The sequence below is a fragment of the Electrophorus electricus genome, chromosome 18 (genome assembly GCF_013358815.1).
Source record: "Electrophorus electricus isolate fEleEle1 chromosome 18, fEleEle1.pri, whole genome shotgun sequence".
Taxonomy (NCBI): domain Eukaryota; kingdom Metazoa; phylum Chordata; class Actinopteri; order Gymnotiformes; family Gymnotidae; genus Electrophorus; species Electrophorus electricus.
In genome coordinates, this window is record NC_049552.1 from 10791426 (window position 1) to 10819336 (window position 27911).

The 27911-nt window shown below is 43.3% G+C and overlaps 2 protein-coding genes across 2 annotated transcripts in view; one reads left to right on the forward strand and one right to left on the reverse strand.

Annotated features, from left to right (window-relative positions):
• The window catches only part of gpr158b (G protein-coupled receptor 158b), a 33290-nt gene extending 19142 nt beyond the window's left edge, over positions 1-14148 (forward strand). Inside the window, exons 4-11 of the mRNA XM_026998267.2 lie at positions 622-833; positions 2187-2255; positions 4953-5062; positions 5862-6100; positions 8356-8494; positions 9732-9837; positions 9987-10133; positions 10392-14148. Coding sequence (XP_026854068.2) covers positions 622-833; positions 2187-2255; positions 4953-5062; positions 5862-6100; positions 8356-8494; positions 9732-9837; positions 9987-10133; positions 10392-12155 — 2786 coding nt within the window. The 3' untranslated portion in view covers positions 12156-14148. The remainder of the gene's footprint in view (positions 1-621; positions 834-2186; positions 2256-4952; positions 5063-5861; positions 6101-8355; positions 8495-9731; positions 9838-9986; positions 10134-10391) is intronic.
• A 2691-nt stretch (positions 14149-16839) lies between these two features.
• On the reverse strand, positions 16840-27881 carry dvl3a (dishevelled segment polarity protein 3a). Its single transcript, XM_026998380.2, is given in 16 exon segments — positions 16840-18213; positions 18740-18943; positions 19266-19433; positions 19561-19692; positions 20109-20258; positions 20492-20559; positions 20689-20765; positions 20879-21018; positions 21188-21257; positions 21350-21443; positions 22553-22697; positions 23197-23312; positions 23482-23585; positions 23587-23601; positions 25189-25258; positions 27383-27881. Coding segments are annotated over 16 exon segments (2022 nt in total). The 5' UTR covers positions 27544-27881; the 3' UTR covers positions 16840-17905.
• Positions 27882-27911: the final 30 nt, after the last annotated feature.

Below are 27911 nucleotides of genomic sequence, written 5' to 3' on the forward strand. Positions count from 1 at the left end.
TGATACCAGTGCACAGATGCATCGCCTGATTTACATACAAGAGAAGAAAGACTTTTGACACAATAAGGCAGTTCTACAACCGTCAGCCAGATCCACCACTTTATCCCAGCCTGTAGCTCCTGCAAAGCCCTCAAATACTGCATTAGGGGGAGATGAGACGTTGCAGGTCAGGGTAGTAATACGGTGGGATTTAGCTTTAAGGTGTAGATTCACTTTCAATATGAGCTATTGTGCTGGGAGCAGGAGTGCTTCTTAGCCCCGTGCATCATCTGTCTACAGTGCTGCATCTGATAATGAGACAATCTTGAATTATTTAAAATATTAATAACGATAATAATAATAATACATGAGATTTTTATAGCGCCATTCATCTATGTAGACTCTATAAATCTGTTCTTTTTCTGCACTTTTTATAACCCTCTGTGTTAGGTCAGGCTAAAAACAAGATCCAAAATATCCGCAACCTCATTCATGACCCCTGCGTCTACGCAGGACTTAATAAACAAGTTATGAATATGTTCTAACTTTATTTCATGGGGTTGTTAAGGAGCAAACCCCTTCAGCTCATACAACAAATCAGCCTTGCTGCTGGCCTCTGTGTGGTGTGTGCGTGCTCACCAGAGGCCCACGAGGGTCCCCACAGTGATGAAGAGCCGGAGGTGTCCGGGAGGTGCCTGCCCTGCCGCGAGGGCTGTGCATTCTGCCGGGACGACACGCCCTGCTTGGCGCAGGAGGATGGTATCCTCCGTCTCGCCGTCGTCTCCTCGCAGGGCCTCTGCGTGCTGATGACCTTTGGCACTATGGCAACGGTCTACCACTACCGACGGAATAAGGTCAGAACGTGGGCAAAAAAAATTAATTACATAAGCTATAATAACTGCATTATATGTTATTTATAGTTAAGCTATTTTATATAAAGTGTGTTTTCTTTATGGCTGCCAGATTGTATTTTAACACATATTATTTTTATATAGGTCATATAAAAATGTTAATTGAAGCACTCACTTTTTAAAAGATAGCATATCAAAAATCTATAGATACATTATTAATTTACAATCACCAACAACTTTAGTAGAAGCACCTGCTCTGCATCTATTCTCACTAGACACTATAGATGTAGAATTATAGACTGTAGTGCATCTACTGGAACGTCTAGTCCAGCTTTCTCTACCATATCATTGGTCAGTTTCTGAACGCATGACAGAAGCTGACCAGATGTTATGTGCGTGATGGACAATGGCTGTCAGATGGGCTGTAATCTATTACTACTTTACTAGACGTTTCTAGTAAAGGAGGGTGGGGAATTTAATTCAGAGTACAGCAGAACTGTTGGGTTTTGGAGGGACTTCAAATTAGCTTGTTTTTCTATCCCCAGACCCTAATACAGACCATCCGTATTTTTAGGTAGTTCTACTCCTAGATAAAAAAAAAATAATATGAGTGAAGAAACTCCAATGTACTGGAAGCCACTGGAGAACTTCAAAACAGCTGTTTGTGAAATTCTGATAGATGATGATATTTAATGCTATTGCAGTTCCAGGAAATGAACCCCCACTGGTGTCTTTCACTCTTAATAGAATGTCTCAGCTGTAAATTGCTTCAGGTGAAGCTTAAGCCGGAACCATTTTGGGATTCCTTCTAGCTCATTTGTTGTTGCAGTGCTCGTTCATAAAGACAACCACAAAGGAATCATTCTAATTCACGTAAAGGGTGGTCCCCATACATTAAAGCGCCTACAGAGGGAACATTTGTAATCTTATTAATGCAATTTAATGTCTTGACATGGTGTAGTGACAGGCTCATTGTGTGAATAAGGAGTACAGCTGTTAAAATCTGCATCAGATTGATGTGCCGGGCGTAAAAGCCCTAGACGTGGAGGACACAGCAGTGATAGTCGTCCCTGTGGAGTGACAGCAGAGAGCTCTCTGAGCTCAGGGGATTAGTACTGGCTCCCCACACAGGACAGCTGTCCCATGCAGTCTTTGAAGGATTCATACTTTTTCATCTCTCTCTCTTTCTCTCTCTCTCTCTCTCTCTCTCTCTCTCTCTCTCTCTCTCTCTCTCTCTCTCTCTCTCTCAGTCTTCCTCGCTCCTGCTTTCTTTGTGATCTCTTTTTTTCTCTGTCTCTCTCTCTCTCTCTCTCTGTCTCTCTCTCCCCAAACCCTCTCTTTCTCTCTCTCTATCAGAGAATTAAAGCCTCTGGTCTTATTCTAATGGAAACCATCCAGTCTGGAGCTGTGCTTCTCTATCTTCCTGTAAGTAAAAATCTTTACAGTCGCAATTACAAACATGTTCACTCTTTTTGTTCAGTCCATTACTAATGCAAACATATCATGCAATATAAACACATCATGCTATACAACACTTTAGACCACACTAGTTGTTGATTATTCTTAAGACCCAACTGCCTCAAAACATAAAAATGTAGATGCTTTCATCCTAGCATGAAAATCTTATTGATGTACACCATGTATTTCATTCCACCAAGGCCTTCCCTTGGTGTTTGGCTTGGCTGGTTCCAGAGTGCATGTATAATGTATTGCCTAGTGCATTGTGTAAGCCTGTTATACAGAGACTGTATTATCACCACATGATGAGTTAGAATTTCTGCTCAAGAATTAGTATTAGTATTAGAATAAATTTGTCCTTCCCAGTTACAGAAAGATTTGATTCAAATTCTAATGTCCTTTAATTCTGAAGTTTCTAGTGGCCTTGCAGGAGATGAATTTCGCATAATAACTGGATTACTCACAGTTATGTCATGAACAGACATTTGGGTGACACACCACAGTTCTCTAATTTTCTTGCGCAAATAGTTTCCCCTCTCCTGCCACTTCTTTGCTTGAATGTTATTCAATATCAGAAGTGAGAAGTTGTTCTTTTTGTAGATTTACTGTATGAAAAGCTGCATAAGGAAGACATATAAAATGCTATATTGTTTCAGCCATTTCCAAACGTATGTGCATTTTGGAAGGGTAATGCATGATCTGTAAACTATCCTTTCCTTGTGAGTTAGTCAGTGATGACAGTGGTGTTTCCCAGACGCAGCTGGGGTCAGTTCCTGATGCGTTTTCCCATCCACAGCGGTAAGCTTTAGCCCACCTGCTGTCTGATAGAAGGAGAGGCAGGGTGTTTCATCACTGGACATGGATCCTGACATTCCTCTTCCTTTGCATTGTTAGCATTGTTAGGGCATTGTATTGTAATGATGTCATGCTCTGACAGAAAGAAACAGACAGATATGAGCATGATCTAAGGTATCCCCAGTCAAGGGTGTGTGTGTGTGTGTGTGTGTGTGTGTGTGTGTGTGTGTGTGTGTGTGCACGTGTGTGTTTCCCCACTCACTAATGTGACATGTACTGCCAAGTTCTTCTGCAGTTCCATGCAATTTTAAAGAGTCCATCAAGGACTACTGCCACTTGTTTAAAAATAAACACACTGATTAATTCATGTCAAGGTGTCGTGGGGGCGTGGCCCACTTTCTTGTCTCCAATCTGGCCGTCCAAACACTAGCTGTCCAGGACTCCAGGTCGTGAACCTCTAATTGTGAAAGGAGCCTGGTTTTTAACAAAGGTCACACCAATAAATGCTGTCATTAAAACAAAAAACAAGCAAACAAAAAAAAACAACATCCACTGTTTCAACATGCTGAGCTGAGCCTAAACCACTATACTTGCTTTACTCTCAGTTTCTTGACTTTCATTCACTTAGCTAACATTCACTGGCAGTGTGACAGTTTACACTGTATTCAGCACATGGTCACTACATCTCATCATTTGGGGCCTGCTGAGATGAAGTAAATGCGTGCCAGTTATCACAGCTCCACTCTGGGTGCTTATGATTGTGATGCAGCCACCCGAATACCACGCCATTGAGGAAATGCCTTTCCATAATGCTTATCACGCACGTCTCCAAACTTAATGAGGGCGGAGAAGCCCTGTGCGTCTGCCTCTTTTGTCTTCCAAGCCCAAAAGCCTCAGCTAAACGCCTTTTCATTTTGGTTAGAAGTCGACCGCGTGCAGCCGTGCTGTTTGATTACCCCGGAGAGGAGTGCGATTGGGAGGCTGGCAGCGGATCATGCAGCTGTTCCCAGAGCTCTCCAGAGAGATAAGCCCAGATGCGTCTGTCAACATCCTCTGTTATGGAGATTTGGTTTTTGCCACTTTTATGAACCATTGATGCTACTTTGGAGAAGGAGCATGAGAACAGAAAGGGGTAGGGGCCAGTCTACGAAGACAGGGCATATTTTTAGGGGCTTGCATGCTTTCTTGGCAGCTACAGGCTAGCAGACGATGTATTCCAGAGCGTACAAACTGTGCCGGAGGAGCTTTGGAGCGGGGAGGATTTTGATGAGGGAGGTTCAAAAATCTGCAGTGCCTTCAAAGGCTTACACGATTTGAGGGCACGAACTATCAGCCAAGCAAAAGTAATATCATGCTTGCTTTTTATGTTTGGTAACATACTTTTCTTGTGGGGGGACTATAACAGCGTACTGTAATTATACCAAAGCTTTCCTTTTAAGGATAAGGATACAGTTATACCAGTATACCAGTATCATCAGAGGTATGAATATGCTTTGCCCATATCCACCCTGATGTTTCATTCCACAGCCCCATGTAGAGCTCTCCATGCATGAAACTGTGTTTACACTGACTTTGATCTGCCCTGGCGGATTGGCCTCTGGTGGATTGGTCCTGTAACAAATCGGCATTGGTGGATTCTAACAGCAGGAGAGCTGGACACCCAGCTGGTGTATAGGAGTACTCAGCTGAATAAAAAGAGAAAAAAAAAAAGAATAAATCAGAATCTTAGCAGAAATGTGAGCAAGTCAGGAAGTGTCCCACATGGATGGAGTGTGATTTTTTTTTCCCACATGGGCAGACATTACAACCAACTCACCTACTACCCTCTACGTTATGGGGTGACGTTTATTTGCTATCCCTTTCTCGTAGGTGATGATACTTTACTTTCATCCAAGCGTGTTGCGATGCATTCTGCTGAGATGGCTGCGCCTCTTGGGCTTTGCAACCGTGTATGGAACAGTGATTCTCAAACTGTACCGGTATGCTTCCACACAACCGCGCGGTAAACATGTGCTCCATGCATGCAAATTGCACACCTAAAGGACCGAGGAAAGAAGAGATACTGTTGCGTTACTTTCCAAATGAACGGCTGACCCACATAGTTGTTCTTTGCGAGGCATGCTAATCGTGTATAAATCCAATCGGACAGGCTGTTCGAGCCACCCACACTGCTTTCGTCTAGAGAAAACTTGCTGGCTAGTCTGGCTCTTTCCCATGCACAACAGAGAACAAGATTTCGGCAGAAAACAAAAGCATTAGCGGAGGTGGAGAAGACCGCTGAGTAACAAAATGGAATGACAGATGCAGTATTTCAAGTATTTGTGAAATGTAAAAAAAAACAACCAGCAGTTGTTAATTACAAATAATAAACTGCATCTAATTATCTAGAGTAATTTCTCATCAATGTATCTGCCTCAAGATGTGATCACCACTCTACAAATTCAAGACCCTCTGAATATTTTAATATTATTTGTGCTCTACACCTGCCACACACCTTTGAATCTTAAATTTGGAGTAATTGCCACCACTTCTTAATCATTTTTGTTCTAGCAAATAGAACAAAGAAAGAGTGTAGCAAAAAAGACAGAGTTCCTCCTTGGCATGTGAGCCAGACAACTGTTTCTTCCCACTCTGAAACTCTCCCAGATATATTATACCGGTGCCTGCAATCCTATCCCGTATGATATAACCCTTCCTGGCAAAAATGGCTTCATTTTCAGGTTTTATCCGATGCCTTCCTTTCACCCGTTCAGAAGAATGGTGATCTTTTCCATCCAGGGTGTTGAAGGTGTTCCTGTCGCGTACAGCTCAGAGGGTCCCATACATGACAAGCTGGCGCGTGTTGCGGCTGCTGGGCGCCATCCTGCTGGTGGTTCTCTGGTTCCTTGTGGCCTGGACTTCGGCCATGTGCCAGAGCCGCGATGCCCACCTTGCCCTCATTGCCGTGGGGGTGACGCCAGATGGCCTTCAGTTCAGCATGTGCCTGCTCGACTGCTGGGACTACATGATGGCTGTGGGTAAGTACTTTTTAGCACTGGCGGTCAAACCTGAAATAAGTATTTCTTTGACATGGTTTATGTGAAACGAGCAGACAAATTTAGAGAACGTCCGCTAGTTTCTGGGAATTCATGTGTGGCTTCTTCAGTTATTCCTGTGTTTTGAGGTCTGCATCAAATTAAGATTTGCCAGCACTGGAGATATAAATGAGGAAAAGGTTTTGGAAACTACTTCAAACAAAGACGGAGGCTTTGCAGGATTCCACATGAGTGCCATTTGGTTTGATCCCACCCTTCACCCTGCCCCCCCTCACCAGCCCAACTCCCAGTTATGAATTCTCTCTTTGCACACACAGCATTGCCAGCAGTTCCAAACTAGCAAGAAAAATATATTAGACTCTCAGGGCTCAAGGGCGCCGCTTTGGGATGTGGAACCTAATTCTCCGGTAGCAGTAGAGAACCAGCACACAGCTGTGAGACAGAGCATGCTGTCTCTCTTCATCTCTCTCTTTCTCTGACTCCCCCCTTATCTCGCTCTCTCTCCCTCTCTCTCCCTGTCTCTCTTTCGCCATCTCGCCCTCTTTCCCTTCTTCCTGCTGACAGCCTTGAGGAAGCGGAGAGTGAGAGGGGGCTCATTGTGGAGATAAGGTGCCGGGGAAGCGCGGTGTATATCCTGACAGTGAGCGTGCCTATGAATGAGCATGAGCAGCTGGTAGAGTGACGCGAGAGCTGGCAGAGACCACGGGCAGAGAACGGGATATGTTGACAGTGTTCTTATTAGCTCAGCTCCAGTTAATAAAAAACCTCGGTAGTCACTCATATACACTGCATTCTTTCATCTTTGCTTTATAGCACACGTCTGTCCTCTGCTCAGGGCTAGTGATGCAAGAATATCACACCTTCGTTTTCTTGCGCATTGGCTACTATAATTCTTCCTTCGTCTCCCTGATAAATTGCTTAACCGGCTTCAGTTTATCCAAAATTCAGCAGCTAGAGTCTTCACTCATACCACTCATAACACTCACATTACCCCATCACTACAACACCTTCACTGGGTAGCCATTGGTTCCAGTCCAAACTGCTCCTCCTAACCTTCATAGCCCTTCATGGCCTTGCCTCTGTGTATCTCGTATGCACTCCGACTGTCCCACAGATCTCCATCCACAATGTCCTTCTCACTCTGTCCCTCAGATTTTCTCCATCCACAATGTCCTTCTCACTCTGTCCCTCAGATTTTCTCCATCCACAATGTGCTTCTCACTCTGTCCCTCAGATTTTCTCCATCCACAATGTCCTTCTCACTCTGTCCCTCAGATTTTCTCCATCCACAATGTCCTTCTCACTCTGTCCCTCAGATTTTCTTCATCCACAATGTCCTTCTCACTCTGTCCCACAGATCTCCATCCACAATGTCCTTCTCACTCTGTCCCTCAGATTTTCTCCATCCACAATGTCCTTCTCACTCTGTCCCTCAGATTTTCTTCATCCACAATGTCCTTCTCACTCTGTCCCACAGATCTCCATCCACAATGTCCTTCTCACTCTGTCCCTCAGATTTTCTCCATCCACAATGTCCTTCTCACTCTGTCCCTCAGATTTTCTTCATCCACAATGTCCTTCTCACTCTGTCCCATAGATCTCCATCCACAATGTCCTTCTCACTCTGTCCCTCAGATTTTCTTCATCCACAATATCCTTCTCACTCTGTCCCTCAGATTTTCTCCATCCACAATGTCCTTCTCACTCTGTCCCTCAGATTTTCTTCATCCACAATGTCCTTCTCACTCTGCCCCTCAGATTTTCTTCATCCACAATGTCCTTCTCACTCTGCCCCTCAGATTTTCTTCATCCACAATGTCCTTCTCACTCTGTCCCTCTCACACCCTCACGTCTTCTCTATCTAAAATGTGGTCCGTTAGCACTAACTTGTCTTTAAAAAGTGCTGGTGCAGTCTCTATGTCATATTTTGAGATATTAATCTGAAGGCCTACTCCTGTGATCCAGTACTCAAACAAAAGGCTTTTTGAGCCTTGACAAAGCCTGGAGTACTGAATTAAGGTGCAGATTAAGCGAACAAATTCTGCTGGATTTGATGAGTCGGCTGATCAAAGGCCAACGAATAAGCATTCATAACGTGCCAGCTGAATTGCCAGAGGAGGCAGGAAGGAGAAGACCTGTGACAGGGACAGAGCAGATGGGAATCCCCAACTGCCGACTAGGCTGAACAATCCAGGACTGTTTGATGCTCTCTCTCCCCATCTGCTTCACTGGTCTAGCGGAGTTCCTCTTCCTGCTATGGGGCGCCTACCTGTGCTACGCCGTGCGAACTGTGCCCTCCGCCTTCCACGAGCCACGCTACTTGGCAGTCGCCATCTACAACGAGCTCCTCATCTCAGCAATCTTCCACATCATTAGGTGAGTCACACACATGCGGTGTTAGCAGGCTGCAGCTGGCATTATCCAATCAAGAGACCAAAATCCACTGTGAATACTTTTCAGAGTTGTAGTTGGTTTCCAATTCATTCTTCAGTGATTCAGTGATACTTTAAAGGCCTGTAGCACATCACTCTAAAATCATCTTTGGTTTACGGTCTTGCAGCGGCTCCCAAATGAGTAATGTCCGCTACAGGCAGTGTAGTTAACCTACTTAGCTTAGACAGTGTTGGTAGTGTTACCTACAACCGAATGAGGACAGTGCTGGAAAGCTCACACTATCTATTGGTGGATGCATATGTGAAGGGGATCATAGCTAAGACTAATGAAATTTCCACACAGTCACACATCAGCAGAAATTTGCCGTGAACAGTTTGGGGGAGGCCGAAGTCAGCGTCAGCTAAATGACTTCTGTCACTAAGCACAGATAAGCCAGTTGAAAGTGGGTGAATGAAACATGCCTGCTCAAGAGATCTGGCGCATTAGTATGCCAAGGCTTAAAATTAACCCGTCATTCCCTCTTTCCATCTCGCACAGAATAGTCCAACTTTGATACTCTACTTCAGCTGCCCTTTTTGCTCCTTGTTGCCCTATTTCTTTCCCAGCTACAGAGCAAATCACGTCAAATTTATTCCACTTGTGAGAGACGAGATAAGCCGTGAAAGCAGATTCAGAAAGGCGGCCGCATTTCTGCTTGTAGATGGAAGCGTGCTCGTATAGATGCAGCCGGGGAAATGCTGCTTCCTTCGTTGTCTTAGGAGAAGCAAACCACATCAATTTGTTTTGAAGGTGCCATGGAGAGTGAGCCATTGTTCCCACTGTGTGTTTTGTTTTCCGAAAGTCATGGGTTCCCCACCGCCCCGCCTTTGCAGTGTTGCTTCAGCTCCTGCTGGGACTGGATGATAAGATGAGGAGTTCTGAGCTATTCCAAAGCAGAATCTGGTTCACCAATGTTCTTAGTGGGGAAGAATCCTGTTATTCTGGTCTATAAGAAACTAGTTGTATCTTTTAGGGCCCATAAACCATTGCTAGTGAATAATGGTGCTTCAATTAAGCTTCTTTAATGCTACCTATCACATTTCATTATAGTGTTCTTTAATTAATTGGTCATTAACATTATATTGTATTACTTGCAACAGATTAAAGAACAAACGCTGAAAGATGTTTGTAGGCAACATATCAGATGTGTTCTTAAGAATTCTTTTGATCTACTTTGCAGGTTCTCACTGGCTCCTGGACTGCATCCAGATTGGATGCTTATGTTATTTTTTGTCCATACTCATTTGACTGTGACAGTGACACTTGGCTTGCTACTTCTCCCAAAGGTGATTTCTTTACGCACTGTACTTCCTACCACAGCCATTTTTCGATATATCTAGGAAAAGGGTTCACATAGCCTGCAATTTAAATGTCATTTGTCAGTGATTGAGATGTTTCAAACATGCTAAAGTAAAGATTGCTTCCTTTGTGGCAGTTTCTATCCTCTGGGACTCACATGCAGGAGGATATCACTACCGAGCCCTATGAGGAGGAGCTGGACATGGGTCGATCTGGCTCCTACCTGAACAACAGCATTACCTCTGCCTGGAGCGAGCACAGTTTGAACCCTGAGGACATACGAGTGAGCTTGCTCTTTGCCCTTTCCTGTTCATTCAAAAAGTCTTACCAAGGTGTATTTACATGGATGACACAAACCACTTTTTGAGAACTTTTTCCAGTATAAGTGGCTGTAGTTCACACGACTGTTAGTGAATTTCCATGTGATGGTTAGAGAATTTCAGTCACTTGGTAGTGAATTTTGGTGTAAAAAGCAAGGTCTCAAGCTGAAATATTCTTTCAGTGGAGTATACAATTATCAATCTACCTGGTTTATTTTTAGGAGGAGTTAAAGAAGCTCTATTCTCAACTAGAGATCTACAAGGGGAAGAAGATGCTGGCCAACAACCCTCATTTGCAGAAAAAGCGTAGCTCCAAGAAGGGCATTGGACGCTCGATCATGAAACGCATTACTGAAATCCCCGAGACAGTGAGTCGTCAGTACAGCCGCGAGGACAGGGACGTCAGTGAACATGGCAGCAATCGCAGCACCCTGCGTGGAAACCTGTGTGAACCTCCCCACGGTGGCAAGTCCAGGGAAGAATCCTTGAAGAGCAAGGTATTCTCTCTGAAGAGATCCCATAGCTACGACCACACATGCGACCAGGGGGAGGGCGCAAACAGAGCTCCTGCTGGCAAAACGGAGAGCCTGACCAGCGAGATGTCTCTGCTGGACACTCTGATGGGCAGAAGGTCTACAAAGAATAACCCTGAGGTGCCCAAAGTTGAACCTGCTGAATCTGCCGAGTCCGTCCCCCTGGTATGCAAGTCAGTCAGCGCACACAACCTGGCAGCAGACAAGAAGCCTGTGCACCTCCGAACTTCAATGCTGCAGAAGTCTCTGAGTGTCATTGCCAGTGCCAGGGAGAGGACATTGGGTCTTGCAGGGAAGACCCACAGCATCGAGGATGCTAGCAAAAAGGGGCTCAAGGCCAGAGACACCAGGATGCTCTCAGGAGTGGATGAATCCCCTGAAGGTTTCCCAAAGATGATCATTAGCCAGTCGGTTGAGTACACCAAGACTGCGGGCAAAATGGGGATCATGAAACAGCAGGTGAGTGGAAGTCAGCCTTCCATTTGCTCCGAACCAAGCAGGAGCAAGGACCTGTATGACCTTTCTGAGGTTTGCCCATGGGAGATGGAGGAACTGGCCACTCTGTCAGAGGGGAAAAGCCAAAAGCATGTCTCCATCGCCCCAAATGAGAGCACCACAGTCCATGGGAGTGTCTCCAAACGTGGACGGTCTCAACACAGACAGAGGACAGTGGTCCAGTCACTGTCAAATCGTCGCCGCTCCAGAGACAAGGGTGGCAGTAGGGAGGAAGGGTGCGACAGGCATGAAGGAAGGAAACCCAGATCACCCCTTAACCTGATGGCCCACAAAGCAGATGTGTGTCCTTGGGAATTCGAGGACACGCCTTCCAAAGCAATAGAGTCTGCAGGTCTGTCCCCTGAGAGGACCAGACGCAAGAAAAGTGTCACTCCCACAGATGGAAATCCCAAAATTATCCTCTCAGACATCTCGAAGTCCACTGGAAGCCTTCTGCAACCCCCAGCATTAATGGTGGACATTTGTCCTTGGGAATATGATCAATTACCATCCCCTAGCCAGGAGAAAACCTCTAGCCCCACACAGCAGTCAAAGAGAAGGGACTCTGGCTCAAAAAGGAAAGGTTCCTGCTCATCTAAGGGTAAAGGCAAGGTTAAAGAGGACAGTGGGCAAATATGCAAAAGCAGGGAGAGAAGAAGTTCTTCAGGCAGACCTTCAGAGAAACGGCGGATCAGCCAAACATCAGATAGTGGCCAAGTTACCATGACAGCATCTGGCAGGAGGAGAAGCTCGACACGAGAGGCTGAGATAACTGATAGTAAGCCTGCTGAAGTGTGCCCCTGGGAGAGCGAGTGCGTGCCAAGTGTCACCTCAAAGGACCAACGCTACTCAGCAAGGGATAACTACACAGCTTCTCAAACAACAGCAGCCAGTAATGTCAGCATGGCGGAGGTGTGTCCTTGGGATTTTGACGAGTCATTAGAAAATAGCGCATGACACGTTTGCACATTATATTACACACATTATAAGGATATTTCATTATTCTTGAAAAGCTCTACTGAGTCTGTCCCTGTGATAACTGAAGGTCATGGAAGGTCATGGTTTGTGTATCTGAGGAACTGCCTTCTGTTTACTCTTGATTGATTCTTTTTTTTTTTTAAAGAAAAACATGATTCATTCAGAAATATTACGTTGCTAAATATCTTTGTGTTGTGTTTATCAACATGTTGCATCATAAACACTTGAAACAAACTCCTATTATTGTCACTTTGTTGACATTCCTTTTGAGATATTAATTGAGATATATTAAGTTATTGATTCAAGCTCAGACCATTACAAGCCAATATGGAAGTGTTTGAGCATGTTGTTTATAATTATACTCTCTAAACAGCAAAGCAATTTTAGGGGCCTTTAGCTTTATATTGAATCTTGGGTAGGGTCACCGTGTTGTTGCACTTATGTCACAATTTCCATTTAAATCTAAAGCTGCTTCCATTCCAACCAAGCAAACATGAACAAACTCGAGATGGTGTTGAGATGATGGTTTTTGGGAAGTCTCCAAAATGAGACCCCATCATTGGTCCTTCAGGCTTGGACTAATAGCAGACTGATGCTATGTTTGGAATAGTTCATGTGCATACCCTATAGCTCAGAGAAGAATTTATGTAGTTCACTAAGTCAGAATTGGCCAGTCAAACAAAGCAGCAGTTTAGGATTAATGAATGCAGTGGATTTGACAGCTGAAGGCTTTGACCAGCTAGCAGTTAACATCAAGTGACTGAGGAAAAAACTTCATGGCTATAGAGCAAATTAAATTAGCTACATACCCACAAGATATCATGTTTAAATTGGCAAAAATGGAACGAGTTAAGCCCCTAAAATTAGTCATATTTTAAGTAGCCTCATTGCCTACTTAATTGAATGTGCCATTTTCAGAGTTTACAAATTATGACTCCTCTTTTTTTGATTCAACACCTCTATGTTGAATATGGTTTATCTGTACATTACAATCTGCAGGGAACTTTACTGCCTAACAATTTGAACACCAATACACAATGGCTTACAGTCTATACAGTGCATCTCTTCAGCAGGGAACGATTCCAAACACATCCTGAGATGCTATGTTCAGTATGCCTCAACTTTACTTGTAAGCTGTTTGATTGAAAATTACATTGCAAAACACAAGAGCAAAATATCTGAAATATCAGAATAATGAAAAGTTCTTACCGTTACAAATTAAGTGCTTATTATTTTATTGAAATTAAACAAAATGTAATACACTGTGCACAATATACATTTTTGTTTCATTATAAATAACTTTTGGTAACAAAAGTAATCTAGTAGCCTCAACATTTGATCATTTCTTTTATGTAACCAAATAATTATTACATCTTTAAAACAACCTGGTGAATATCTGGAAAATGTCCACATTTGCTTTTCCCATAATAGACTGAACATTTTATTTATGCTCAAAAATTATTCCACATAACAGAAAAAAATCTTCAAAGGTGAAATAGTGTCAAGTACTTTTAATATTCTTCAATGAGTATTTAGTGGCAAATAAGGACAAAGAAATATTTGTGGAATATTTGTTAATGTTGATTAAGGAACTGCATGAATGCACTGATTTGTTGTGCTGTTGTTGATACAGTATTGCTTTACCTCTTACTCAGCAACGTCTACTTGAATACTGTGATGTGGTGATTTTTGCATCAGTATGAGTTACTGTAATAACATGTGTCCTCCAACCAGTGATTGCTGTATGCTAGTTACAGTGGCTTCTGTATGACAGTGAATCTGTAGGTCTGTCTCTCTGCATAGCACACAAAATCCCTGATCTTTTGGACTATTAAGAGACTCCCTTGAGTGTCCAGTGGAAAAGATCCTTTCCTATTGTGGCATATCCTAAATAGCAAGCTGTTGCATCTAGCCTGAGCCCATCCTATTGTCAAATTAATATTGTACTCTTCTGTGATGGTATGGACATGAAATAATCTGACCTGCAATAAACTTTTTGGTTTCAAGTTCTGACTTTTACTAGCATGCCGTGTCAGCACCGCCTTCAAATCACTGTATCTCTCCACAGAAATGACTTTTTTTTCTGGTGACTGTGAACTTTCCTGGAGTATGCTGAGTGTACTGGATTTAGATCGGCTCAGAGCTGCTTTGATCCGAAAGCAAAAGGACCAGCGTTTCATATTTGACTTTCGGGTCCATCCTATGAGTGAAAGTTTCCCTATTGGTAAATCTTTTAAAAATCTTTTTTTTTTTTTTTTTAACATTATACACTAAATCTATATTTAGAATATTCTATATTCAACTTTGTGCATGTTGATCCTTTGCAAATTAATACCTTGCAGCAATTTGCCTATTATAATAATTAATTTATTGTAGTGTTGAAGGTTTGCAGTGAGTTCAGTGAGTTTACAGAGGGAAGGGAGATGAATAAGTGTAGGGAACAAAAGTTATAGTTCCTTAAACCCGTATGGCTCTCAGATTTAGATAAAGTATCTAGTGAGGAATCAGTATGAATACACTTGAAAGAATGCTTTACAATCCCAAATTTTAATGTCTGCAAAAACGCAGCCAACTTTTAAAATGACTGGTGCCCACATCTGTTCCAAATAAGTCTGGGTGTAATCTAGTGATTCTATCAGATGCAGATGGCTATTCTTTTGGAATCTTAAATCAATGACTAACATTGATTTGTCACTGTTTAATCAACCCTTTTAGCGCATGTGATTATGAATGTATCTTACACCAGACAAAGATTAGAGTATCGGGTATGGACTCCACAAAATAATGAATTTATCTGACTGTTCACTGCCAGCTTTATTCGCTAGTAGATTGATCCCAAGACTCAGCCTGGAGTTGCTCTGATGGCAAACAGAGGAGACTCATGCATTTAGTCAGGGGCTGGCCAATGTCTACCTAAAACATGTTTTGTAATGCATTTCACTTTGCAGCACTGCATTGGGTTACACTGGTTAATCTACGGCGAGAGGGCTTACAGCACCGGCCAAGAAAGCAAGGTTTCAAGGTTTCAGTGCTTACATTGTCTGGTTTCAATAGCTAGGCAGTATAACCTTAAAGAGATCTGTGAGTTTCTAGACAAAGGTTTAGTGTAAAACCGAATGGCTATGGGGTGCCAGGGGTGTGTTACCAGCCAATTTTGTAAACAGTTGGAGCCTTAAGTCTATTTAATGAGCAGCTGGCATGTTACTATTTTGTTGGAATAATTGAGGGAACAGTTTGCTTTGATCAATTCAAACTCCAAATATAGCAGAGGAGACATCATTCTTGAACTTGGAAACAAGCCATATTTGAACTCTTCCCTGAAATGAAATCACTGTTGAAGTCTCTCCCACAAAACTATGGCCAGAATTGTTTGTCAAAGACTACTATGTTTTTTTCTCTACTTTAGGTTTCTTTATAACTAAATTATTCCAAAGGGGGACTTACATATGGCTTAGCTAGTGAATATCCATAAGAAGATATTTTATGACCCGCTGAAGGTTGTTAGGCCAGATTCCTGTGTGGTCTGCTCATAAGATACACACAGCAGGGAAATGGTTATAAGCGGTTAAAGTTGAAGAATTCCTGCTTATGATTTGAACGACGTTCATGTGGATCTACGGTCGATCTAAAAATCATTTCATGGACCTTTCACTTGACAATTCATAAAACTGAATGTGCAAACCCAATGAAAGAAACAGCTTTCCTATTTATTGTGCAGCAATGCCCACTTGTGGTTAGATAAAACACTGGCAGAAGTGCAATAAAACTGAATAAGGCCGGGAGAAATACAAATACAGATCAAATCTACCCAACAGCCAAAAAAGGGTGTCACTGGGTGCTCTCCATTTTTTTTCTTTCACCAGTTATACCGGTAATATTTATAGTTCTGAATTCACCACTCATATACTGAACAATTCTAATTATTCAAAACTTGTTTGCAACCTGACTCCATATATAAAACATAATAGCATATTATACAGCTGTATAATGGGTTAATAGAATAACTCTCTTTGAGTGAGGTGTTTGTGTGTGATAACGCATTACTGTATGAACATTTCAGGTGCCGATAACACCAGTTATAATCTGTACAAAATACTTAGAAGTGGTTGCATTGAGTCTAACTAAAAGTAACAACAATAATAACAACTGATAAGTAATCACTGAATATTAATAAATGATTAATATTGATATTAATAACTGATGAAAAAAAATCCTTACTGATGGGGGGTTTTTTGGGTGGGAAGAGTGGGGGTGGGGGGGGGGGTTTAAATGGTAGAGCAAGTATCAATGGGGCCCTCTGCTTGTGGTTTGTAAAGGACAGTCCTGCCATCATGGGCCTCATGTTAATGCTATAGTACAGATGAATCAGTAAGTTATTTGTTGTTGTTGTATTTTCTACAGCCCTTTTGATCATTTTTATATTCCCTGGGGAGATTTAAATTTTTTTCCAACATGACTGGACGGATAAGAAAAGTTTGTGGGGCGCGCCCTCTAGTGTCGCACACTGAGATTGCACCGATTTAGCAGTAAACCAATTTAGCCTATTTGGCAGTTATGGTTTAACTAAGGGCCATGATAAACGAAGCTGAAAACAATGACATAGCCTAATAAATAAAGGCAGATGTGTGGATAAATGTAGGAGCAAAACGCATGGACACTCATACTCATTCCAGACTTTATTTCATTTTTTATTAATTTCTTGCCTAATTATCTCCCTATGCTAGTTATAGCCAATCTCCATGTTTTGTTATTGGGGTAATCACGGAATGTAGAGGCTTCTTTCAAACCCTTTTCATATCTTTTTCAATGGTCAGCCATGCTGCATCCACTAGCAGCACCATGAATCTTCTGGTAGCATGCTTGAAGGGGCACCCCAACTGTTGAATGGCTGATAGGTCCAGGAAGATTAGTGTAAAACCAGATTGGTGGGCACAAGGTGTACCAGCCAATGAGCACACAGCCCATTACACCTTACTTTGCCCTCACTAACGGAGGGTGCATGGCAACCACTGTGATTCAAACCCACATGCTGGCTTGCTTCAGGTTTTGCTTGAATCTGTCTAGAGAAAGATGCGTGCATGCACGCAACATGGGGACTCTCCCAGCATAATAAACTATTTATAAATTAAAAGAACAAATTCTCCTCTGTCCTTGTAAAATTATTATTGCTGACAAACTTTGAAAAATTATATTCTTGATTTTAAAAAATTGCATTGTGAGAAACATATGAAGGAGAAATTTACTGATGCAGGTATAAACAAAGCTAAAAAAAACACACACAAAAAAAACAAACACCTCCCAAAATACACTACAGTCGGGCAGAAGACAAGAAACATTCAGACACTTGCATCCTTGTTTGGACTACATTCAACTTGAATCAGGAGTTCATCTCATCTGCAGTGCCCTGTATGATCTATGATCAAATCCCATTCAATGATGATTACTTCTCCAAGTCCCAGTCCTATCAGTAGATTAAATCTCACCATTAAATCTAATCAAGAAATTAATACCAGAGTTAGGGGTTGAGGGAGGGAACGGCGTGTTCTCAACGGCCCGTTTCAATCCACTGATAAGTGTGAATATTGACGTTACTTAGATGCTACCTACACAAAGGTCATTTTTCACAACCTACTCTTAAACTGATCCTAGCTCTTCTACTGGGCCATGTTTTGTAGCATCGCAAGGTTTGGCCACTTCTGCTACACCCAATCACAGGCCACCATCCACCATCACATGATGTCCACGAAGAACTCCCCATTGGCTGTGCTGCAGGAGCGGCGGGAGCCGGTGATCTCGGCGGGCACGTGGGCGAGGGGGCGGCCTGAGGGCGAGCCGGGCGCCGGCCACGCCGCCGCACCCCGTGCCGTCCCGCGGGCTTGCGAGCGCACGCTGCCCTCACTAGGGGGCGCTGCAGAGCGGTCTCGGCGGACGTCGAAGTCTGGCGCATCGGGCGGCTCAGGGCACCCACCCGGTCTGAAGTCTGCTGGACCCGCCTTCCCCTCCACCCGGCTCCAGCTGCAGTTCGAGCCGCTGCTCCCTGCAGTAGCAGAGAACACGTGGATTCAGTTTTTTAACACAGTAAGGGCTTCCACATGAAATTACTGTAACAGAAGGTTCAGCCACAAAGAAACATCCTGAGACTCTTCCTGAAACCAAGAACTGTGAGAGATTAACAAAGCACACTTGTGTATAAATGACATGACAAACCCATACAATACAGGCCATCTTATTACATTTATATTACATTTATTTATTGTTTTATGTCCTGTAAGCTTTTAATTCTTGTTTGTGTAAAGCACATTTTTGACATCTGTAAGATGTTCTATGCATTAACTTGCCTTGCCTATGCACAGATCTAACAGGACTCCTTTTTATGGCTTCATCATGCTGGGCCTGTCCTGGTCACCACAAACGGGACAGTGATGTCTGATGAACAGGCTCTTTCCTGTTCTGAGAATGCTACCCTAATGGTGACCAGCAAGTCAACCCCAAAACCCCTGGGCCAGCTTGGAAGCTGAGCCAACACTGTGAGACCAACATATCTGAAGGAGACGGGGCGTTACCCTCACTGTGCTGGCTGCCAGCGCTCCCGCCCCCTCCGGCCTCTGAGCAGGCGTGGGGGGCGTCGTGCAGCAGAAGAGGGGCGGGGTACTGGTAAGGGAAGCCCGGCCAGGGGGCGTCGCCCGGGTGGATGAGAGGGGCCAGAGTGTCCTGGTCGGATGCCCCACTGGAGCCATCGTGGTCATGTAGGGTCAGGTGGGCCATGTCTTAAAGACAGAATGGCAGGGATTTTATTAAACACACATCGGTACGCGGGAGCGTGTGCACACAGACGCAGGTGTGTTTTACTGGCAAATGGAGGAAGAAGAAACCGTTTCTCTTCGTGCTAAACACAGACTGACAGTGGAGGTACCAATTACTGTGTACACACAAGATGTGCTGGATGTTACTTTGGACTTCCATGAGGTAACATTAACTACTCGGTGAGCATAAACTGTCCATATGGGACATTAAAACTACTAGTTAAAAAAAAAGGTTAGTGATAAACACAGAAAGGTTACATGTATTTGCATGAATGCAGTGACTCACTGCCTGACAGGTCTCCGAACACATAGTAGCATTGCTCAGAGAAGGTGATCTTGTTGACAGTGTGGCGAATGAAGCCGCCTTTCAGCAAGTTGCTGGCGTACTTGCGAGCTTCCCGCCGATCTGCAAAGCCCTCCACATGGTGGAAGAGCCAGTCAACCACATCAGAACCTGATTGACCAAACAGAAGTGCACATGCACGCGTAGACACCATTCAGAAGAAGTCATATCCCACGGTGATTTACACCTTGAAATAAAAAACACACACACACGCAGAGTGCCAGAGGACCGGTTTTACCTATGAAGGCGTTGGCTATAGTGATTTTCAGCCACATCCTGTCACGAACCTCCAATCCTGAGTCAGGACAGGCCATCGCCTTGGCAACCGTTGCCATGTCACTGTGGACAGACAGGTGGTAGTCATCGAAACCTGGCGAGAGAAAAAACAATGGAAGTTCAGAATGAAGATAGTCCAGCTAAATCTAGACAACCACTCTAAAGCAAAAGTTGACAAAGGAAATGCTTGCAAAGTGAGCTCAATCTGGGATTTTTCTATGTCGTTTGGAAATCTAGTGCTGAACATAGCCAGTTACCATCTACTGGTTACCATTACAAGGGGAAAATGACATTGAAAACTTTGCAAAACGGGTAAGCTTTTAAATCTTCACTTATTTCTGAGCACCAGGACTAAACCAACTAAAGACCAAAATCATAATCAACTCAAAACTTGGAATCAAAAATGGGTGCAAAAAGTATTTTCACAAACAAGCTGCCTGCTTTAAGCACTGAAGTTTAACACGAGGATCAAAAACTCGGCTGTTCCCACGAAGGCCTCGGGGCCCTTACGCTCGGTATCCGGGGCGGAGCTGGAGATGGAGGAGCTGGTGGAGGTGACTGTGCTCATGGAGGGGCTCATGCCGTAGGCGGGGTAGACTCCCGTCATGGCTGCCGTGTGGGACACCCAGGCAGCGGGGTCGATGGGCCGGATGGGCTCACCTGGGGAGTGGGGGGAGAGGGACTCTGCTCAGAGCTCCACAGAAAGCCTCCAGCCATCCACACATGCACACAAGCAAATGGCTTCACATTCAAGCAGGTCTGCTCAAAAATAATGCTTGAAAAGTCTTTTTTCCAGTCTATCCAAGTTATATTGAATAATAAAAAAGAATGTTCGGTGGGAATGTATTAACGGCTGCATGATTATGCATGCATTCGTGTGTGCGCGTGCTTACTTCTGGGAAGCGTGAAGCAGCTGTTGGGATTTGGATCCCAGCACTTTGCAACCGTCAGGGAGACAGGTCTGTAAAGAAAAACAAATATACATACAACCCACAAACACACACAACCCACACACACTTAAAATCACAAATTAGTACAAAACAGGATATACAAAATGTCTAGATGCAAGCTGTGGCCTGCTGGGACTCACCCAGGCTTGTGCACGATGTCCCTCAGAACCCTGACTGCATCATCGTTGCACATGTTCTCAAAGTTGATGTCATTTACCTGCACATAAGGAACCAATAAATGAAAAAAAGTGATCGAACAGCGCATCCGAAAGAATATTCTGCTCCAGCTAAATGCCCCGCCCTGACATCAAATGCAAGCCCCACCCTCACCTGCAGAAGCATGTCACCTGGCTCGATCCGCCCATCGGCTGCCACGGCTCCACCCTTCATGATGGAGCCGATGTAGATGCCCCCATCACCCCTCTCGTTACTCTGGCCCACGATACTGATGCCCAAAAAGTTATACTTCTCTATAATAATATAAAATAGTAACAACAAAATACAATAAAAAGAAATGGAGAGACAGAATGAGACCAAGCAGCTGGCAAGACACCATAAGTATGTGGGAGACAGACTAAACTGTTTGTTTCTGGTCACACTGACTGTCGCTTAAGTGTCTAGCCACCGGCAGAAACTTACCCATGTTTAAAGTGACCGTGATTATATTCAGGGACATGGTGGAGTCTGTGATGCTGCTGAAAGAGGAGGACTAGAGAAAGAGAAAGAGAGAGAGAGAGAATCCATCAGTGCGTCAGTTTGAAATTGACCTCTAGGCCTGCTTAACCTCGCCCGTCGTCTCACCCTCTCCATGTGATGAGCCTTGGGCTTCCGGCGCCGGCGCCGATGTCGTCTCATCAGACGCGACGAGCCACTCTGCTCTGTGACACTGCTGAAACTGACAGACACAAATTGCATTACTGACATGACATCAAAAGAATTTGCCCTAGTCTCATTTGAATTAATTACTGCAATCACAGAGATTCTCATCCTGAGTACCTGGCCTTCAAGATTTACTTTGTCCATGTCTGTTTAGGGACAGCGGAGAGCCAGGATGCTTTCTGAAATCCACCAATTAGACCAATTGGAATCATCTTACATGAGGTCATCTAGTCCAATCAGAGCACTTGCGTAAGGTCACCTTATCAACGCATACCATCCTTGTTTGAGAGGAGCTATGGGTTCCCCGTTCACGCCTTTGTGTGGTCCCGCCGAATCATATACTTTACACTGGCCTCATCACAATGCCCTGCTCAACATTTTTTTTAGTTTTTACTACTAAACAGAGGAGTCTCTAGGAGGAAATATTTCACAGGACCAAACCCAGACTTTTATAGACATTCACCTTAAGGCTATTTCCACACATCCGATAGTTCTTTGGCTCTTGAAAATAAAATGTTCAGGATTTACCATATACTCGCCACACTGTCCACTGGCAAAAGTGCTGTTACACAAAGACTCTGACCCTCACTGGCAGTTGAATCATATTTAACTATTCATTCTTAAGAATTTCTACTGTACTAAATAATATTATTTTTATATTCAGGGACAAATGAATGCGAGTGTAATATTTATATTCATAATTAGCACTTTGTGCCAATTTTTCACAGACTAACTGCCAATTACTGTTGGACTCTGTTCTCTTAAGCACTACTTATTTGGCACAAGACTACACACACTTTCGCCAACTCAACATGTTTAAGAGCATAACTCCTGAACTTCCAGTCCTTGCTCCTGAGCCCAGGAATGGGTTCATCCCAGTCCAACGTCCTCGTCATAGCAGAAAAACCTCCACAGATGCCATATGGCGTACCTGGCACTCTAACCTACATGGTGGTCCTAAGATGCCCCCCGTTGTTAGCTACATTCCCTCAGAGCTGCAAATTAATAAAGAAGCAAAAATATACTGGACGATTCACAATATTTGAGGTAAGTTGGAAAATATGAGTTATGTACAATACTAGTCCAGCAGGAAGCTTCCGGAGGATTTAGAGGGTGGAGACTCACCGGCTGGTGGAGCCATCATCATCTGAGTCAAAGCAGCTGCTGGACTCCAGCTCACTGCTCATGAGGGAGGAGCGGCTGTCGCAGACGCTGTAGCCCCCTAGCTCGGCCCCCCGGCCCACCCGTGAGTAGCCATTCAGCCTGCTACCTGTAGGGGGCAGCAAAACGTGGACGGCAGCGCTTAGACGTCATGATCAAATTCATACTGAATACATACACCAGCAATTACAAAACACTGGAATTGTACACTTCCAATGTACATTCTTTACTTCACTACTTGTCAAGTTTACATACTTAAATTGATACGTACAGTCATTCATGGGTATTCTTAATACCTTAAGAAAATCCTTCTTTGTGTCAGTAGCTTTCTCCCATTGCTTTTTGTTTGCTTCAGAAAAAAAAAAAAAAACCTTGACACATTACTGACTATGAGAGTACATCGGGAGTACATGCAATCGTTACAGTAATATGCCTGAATTATGGTGACTGAACTGGGACAAACTTCACACTGTGTTATATGTCCTAATCAGGTAACAATGATCAACGCCAGCATATACAGGACTCAGGAAGACACCCAGGAAGACTTAATAGGCCAAAACAGCTAAATAAATAAATAAATCTCCAGATGTGTGCAGAGGAAGACATACCGGAATGATCGTGAGACTGTTTCTTTCTGGGTCTCTCCCTCTCTCTCCTGTGCGACACCACAGAATCCGTCTCCGTTTCATCATCTATGCCATGCCGGCTGCCTGCAGCTTTTGGACTGTGTGTATTTGAAATGAGAACAAAAATGTAAAAAATAAATAAATAAATAATAATAATTAAAAAAAAACCACACAAAAAGGTTACTTTTTCCATTTCACAGCTGGCAAAAAAAAAAAAAAATCACCACAGCCATAGAGCTTCAGAATTCCAGCTTTCTGGATACTCACTGGAACGATGGCGGCCTGGAATCTCCGATGCCCTGGGATCTCTCCCCGGATGGAGGCCGCTCCAACTGACTCTCCACCACCGAACACCCATCTGAGTGGGATCCGTTCCGCCGACACCAGCTTCCAAGAAGGAATTCACAGAACATGGAGTAGAGGTTTGTCATACAGTGCCACTATCAGGACAGCTCCAAATTAACAGGGCTAAATGTGATAAAATCAGCTCGGTGTCCGGGTTCGAGGCCGTAGAACACCGGCCTAAAGTGTGTGAACATCACCCTTACACTAAACTGAGGCCTTTTGCTAATCTACAAGGACATCCCCAACATCTTATGTATGTTTTGAGAAAAAGGTGTGGTTGGATTTCTGGTGGAGCTGGAATAGAAGTCTATAGAGGATTTTTTTTTTATGTGAAGACAACGCCTTAAAGCCAGCCTCAAAATGTGCTGGTTTCAAGTTTTCAAAAGTCCCAGTTAAATGATTAATGTCTTCAACTGGTGCACAAATGAAATCATTGCCAAGTAAAACTTGCTTTTCTAATACTGTATTGCACTTTCATAGGCTGGACGATCACTGCCAGAAGTCACTGCTCACTTAAGGCTCTCCATCTGAAGAGGGGGAAAAGTCCTTTTAATATTATAGTCCTTTGAACTTAGAAACAAAACATTTAAAAAGTTATGCAACATATGTAGTTATGTTCTGAATATGCAACACTTAAAAATTGATATTTTCAAGGACAGCTGAAGCTCCAGGGTGAAGAATTGTTTGTTTTCTTTTTCTCAAACTAGTTCAGGGCACTGTGTGGAGTCCCGTTATTTCTGGTTGATTGGTCTGAATAGCAAAGATTTGATTAATCAGTAGGGGTCCTTGCAAATTTCTGGGAAGTGTGCAGTGTAAGCACCACACTGGAACTATGGCAATGCAGGAATATAGCAGGGCAGCAATATGAGTTCAGCAATGCAGTATTTCACTGTGGTACATGTGGAACAAAATCCTGAGAAGTAATATTGAACAATCCAAATATCCTTTATGTGTTTTGTTTCATCTGCTGAATGTACAAAATGATTAGGAGCAGATGATTACTAAAATCAGAAATAACTGTGTGCAATTTCAGTGCAAATACTGAGAAAAATAACCCAGGCCTGCAAAATGGCACAACTCCGACCAATAGCAGGAAAGGAAAGATGCACAAATTAATTCTCTCAAGAATTATTTTTTTAATGCTGTTCTTACTACAGTGCACCTGCCAATAACTCTAATCTACATACAAACCAGAGGGGGATCTACACATCTGAAGGGTTTGGAAATAGCAGGATGACAAAACCTGTATAAGAGAGTGCATATGAGAACAGGGAACTGAACCTGTGACAGAATCGATTGTATATCCAGTGAATGCATACTCCAAAAAAAAAAGATTGCTGTGCAGAGTTTCCAATTCTCTGAACTCTTCCATATTCATGATATGCACCGAGGTCTCTAGAGCCAGAGGGAAACCCAGCTGGCCAGCTGGCAATATCTTCAGGATGAGTGTGACATTTAGTGCTTCTTTACCTCATTATGCTAAAAGGACCTGTGAAGTATGCTGAATGAGGTAAGTGTGTGTGTACGGAAATACAATCAACAAAAGATTATGTTGTGTTTGGCCCCCATATCATTCACAGTTAACTTGACATATAAGGAAGGTAGGTGCATGTGCGTGTGCGCACTCACCCAGCATATCACACGTCCATTGTAGCAGGGCAGTTTGGCATTGTCGTCTGTGATCTCTTCCTTGACCACCCTGCAGATGAAAGTGGAAGACATTTGGCTGGATAAGCATATCTGATCATCAAACCCCGCCTATCACGGCATCAATCAAACAGCAGCTTGGCTTTAACCCCAGGAGAGAAGTCTATGTGAATACATTAGAATAAGAAAGTGTAATCAAGATGAAAAAAAAGGAGGGTAACTGATAGAAAGACACACAGACATGCTTTGTAGACCCCCCCCCCCCAAAAAAAAAAAGGTTTCAGCATGCAAGTAAAGCAAAATGCACTTGCTCAAATAGAACAGAGAAATGTGGGTCATTGATTAGGCAAGAGGCATACAGGACACCACAGGGAGCGGGAGAGCGTGCTCCAAAATTCCACCCTTACCAGTCTACTTCACTGAAATGGTCTGTCCAAATAACAAGGAGAGGAAGCTAGAACTCTATAAACTAGCAGTCTAAACAGAATGTCCACACTTGGCATGAGCAGCTAGCTCTGGCGAACTGACAAGACACACCATTTCAAAGTTGTCATGTGGGATCTCTCAAACATGACTACAGGAGCGAGACATGAAAGAGTGACCTCAGGAACCTGGCCCAAACTTCTCAAACTGAATTACCATTTATAGGTAGAGTTTTGGCTATTTATGTAATTATGAGTCATTTAAATTAATTATTTATTTTGTGGAACAGATCTAAGATGACAGCAGTTGTTTTACTGTACTTTAAGATGTTGTAGAAATGCTGTGATTAATCACAGATTTATTAAATAAAACTATTGTTTTCTAATGCTTTCTGCAACATGGTCCCTATGAGTTGGCCTGTTATCTGGCAAAAAAGGCAACAGGAACTGCCAACAACTCTTTTCTGATTTACATCTATGGCAGGAGATAAAACATGTTCGTGTTCTTAAATGAGCTTTCCGAGGAGGAGCTTAAGGCAGCAGGAGAGGGTGGATCAAACTCGGGACATATTTCATGGTGAAGCTCTGGCTGTAAAACTGACAGTGTGCTTCACAGCATTCCACGGCATTCCTGACCGCAGTTGTCTCAAGGCAGCCTTCCATAATGCTGTTAACGCAACACACAGATGAGACAAGCGTTACAACAGCAATGTTGAAAGAGGGGTGAAGATCCAGTTCAGTAATGCTTATGATCCTGCTGTGAAATCTGAAGGACACACAATTCCAATCACTAGCTAGTTAAGAATGCCTTAGAATAAATTTTAAAAATCCATAACCTGGTATTTATTATTATTTAAAAAAAAATCAGTCATATTTTTGTTAATTAACCCTAATCAGGTCTAAACCAATGATGTCATAAAAAAATATATTTAAAATATATTTTACTGAGATACCCATGATGATGATTAACTTGAACGGAAATTTTCCAATTAATTGTCCAAGCCTAGGTTCCCCCCCCCCCCCCCCGGGGGGGGGGGGGTTGTTACATGTAATTTTGGAGACATATGGCATTTGCTCTGCGCAGGCGCAAATTACAAAGAGCACATTCAATGGACCATACACTGTAGCCTCCTACTTTGATGCTTAACCATGAATGGACAAGATCACTTATAATTGAAAAACGACTGTCGATGTATATGCTTCTGTCAATTACAACTGTTAAGACTAAGTTTAGTGCTGAGATTATAGCACCACACTTAAGGAAAATCTCAGGAAGACAGATTTTTTATGTAGTCATGGCAATTGACACGCACACGCCAAGCAGCAAAGCAAACATACAAGGAGCTCTCCTCCGACGACCACTTCATCCGAAAGTTCTTTTGCTCTCAGCCTTATACAGCACTCATTTGCACTGCCGTGTAGCCTGCACCCGACCTTGTGCCGTCAGTTCAAAAGCCATATTAGAAGGTAGTCCAATCTTAAAATGGATGCCGTCGGCAAAATCTGCACTCCATTTCACCCCAAATGAACTTCTCACTCTAACACTTTTAGTCTTTGGGATTCGAGTTTAGGCTACAAACGCGGCAGTAACGGCCGCCCTCGCGCAATCTTTATGAAAGCAGTTGAAGACCGTAAGTCACGTAGCGTTAGCTACAAAAAAGAAGAAACCCCCCCCCCACAAACTACTCAAATATACGTGAAATAAGACTCTAAAACACGGTAGATGGAAAACAACGATCAATAAATAAGCTCACCCAAAGTCATCGTCCATAGATTTGAAGAAGAATTTGTAATTTGGTTTCTTGAGAGCATTTTTGAGGTCTAAAAGTGTGACCCTTTCGGCAGGGATGGGCAATTTGACCAGGTATGGAGTTTCCTGGTCGTCGAGATGGTAGATAACTTTGGTCTCCCCCATTGCAGACCGCTGGGGAGAAATGGACGGTGGTCATCCAGCCCCGGGGTTCCCACTGTGCCCCTCCGAAATGGGCTTCGTGCCTCTTCACTTCGCTAAAGGACTTTTGTTTATCCCTTTCTTCCGTTGCGTTCGGGAGTTCCCAGGAATCTTAAACACGCAAGCACAACTATTCCCACTCACAGTTATATCCCAAAATGCTTTTGGTCTTCCATAATCGTATCTTATTCCTAATTTCCTATTGAAAAAGAAAATAAAATGACGAAAATCGGAAAATAAACGATTAACTTTGTGTTGGAAACCCGTGGTTCCCAGGAAGCTTGTCTGGTATTCTCACAGAAGGTTTTGTATTGCTTTAATTGATCTAAAAC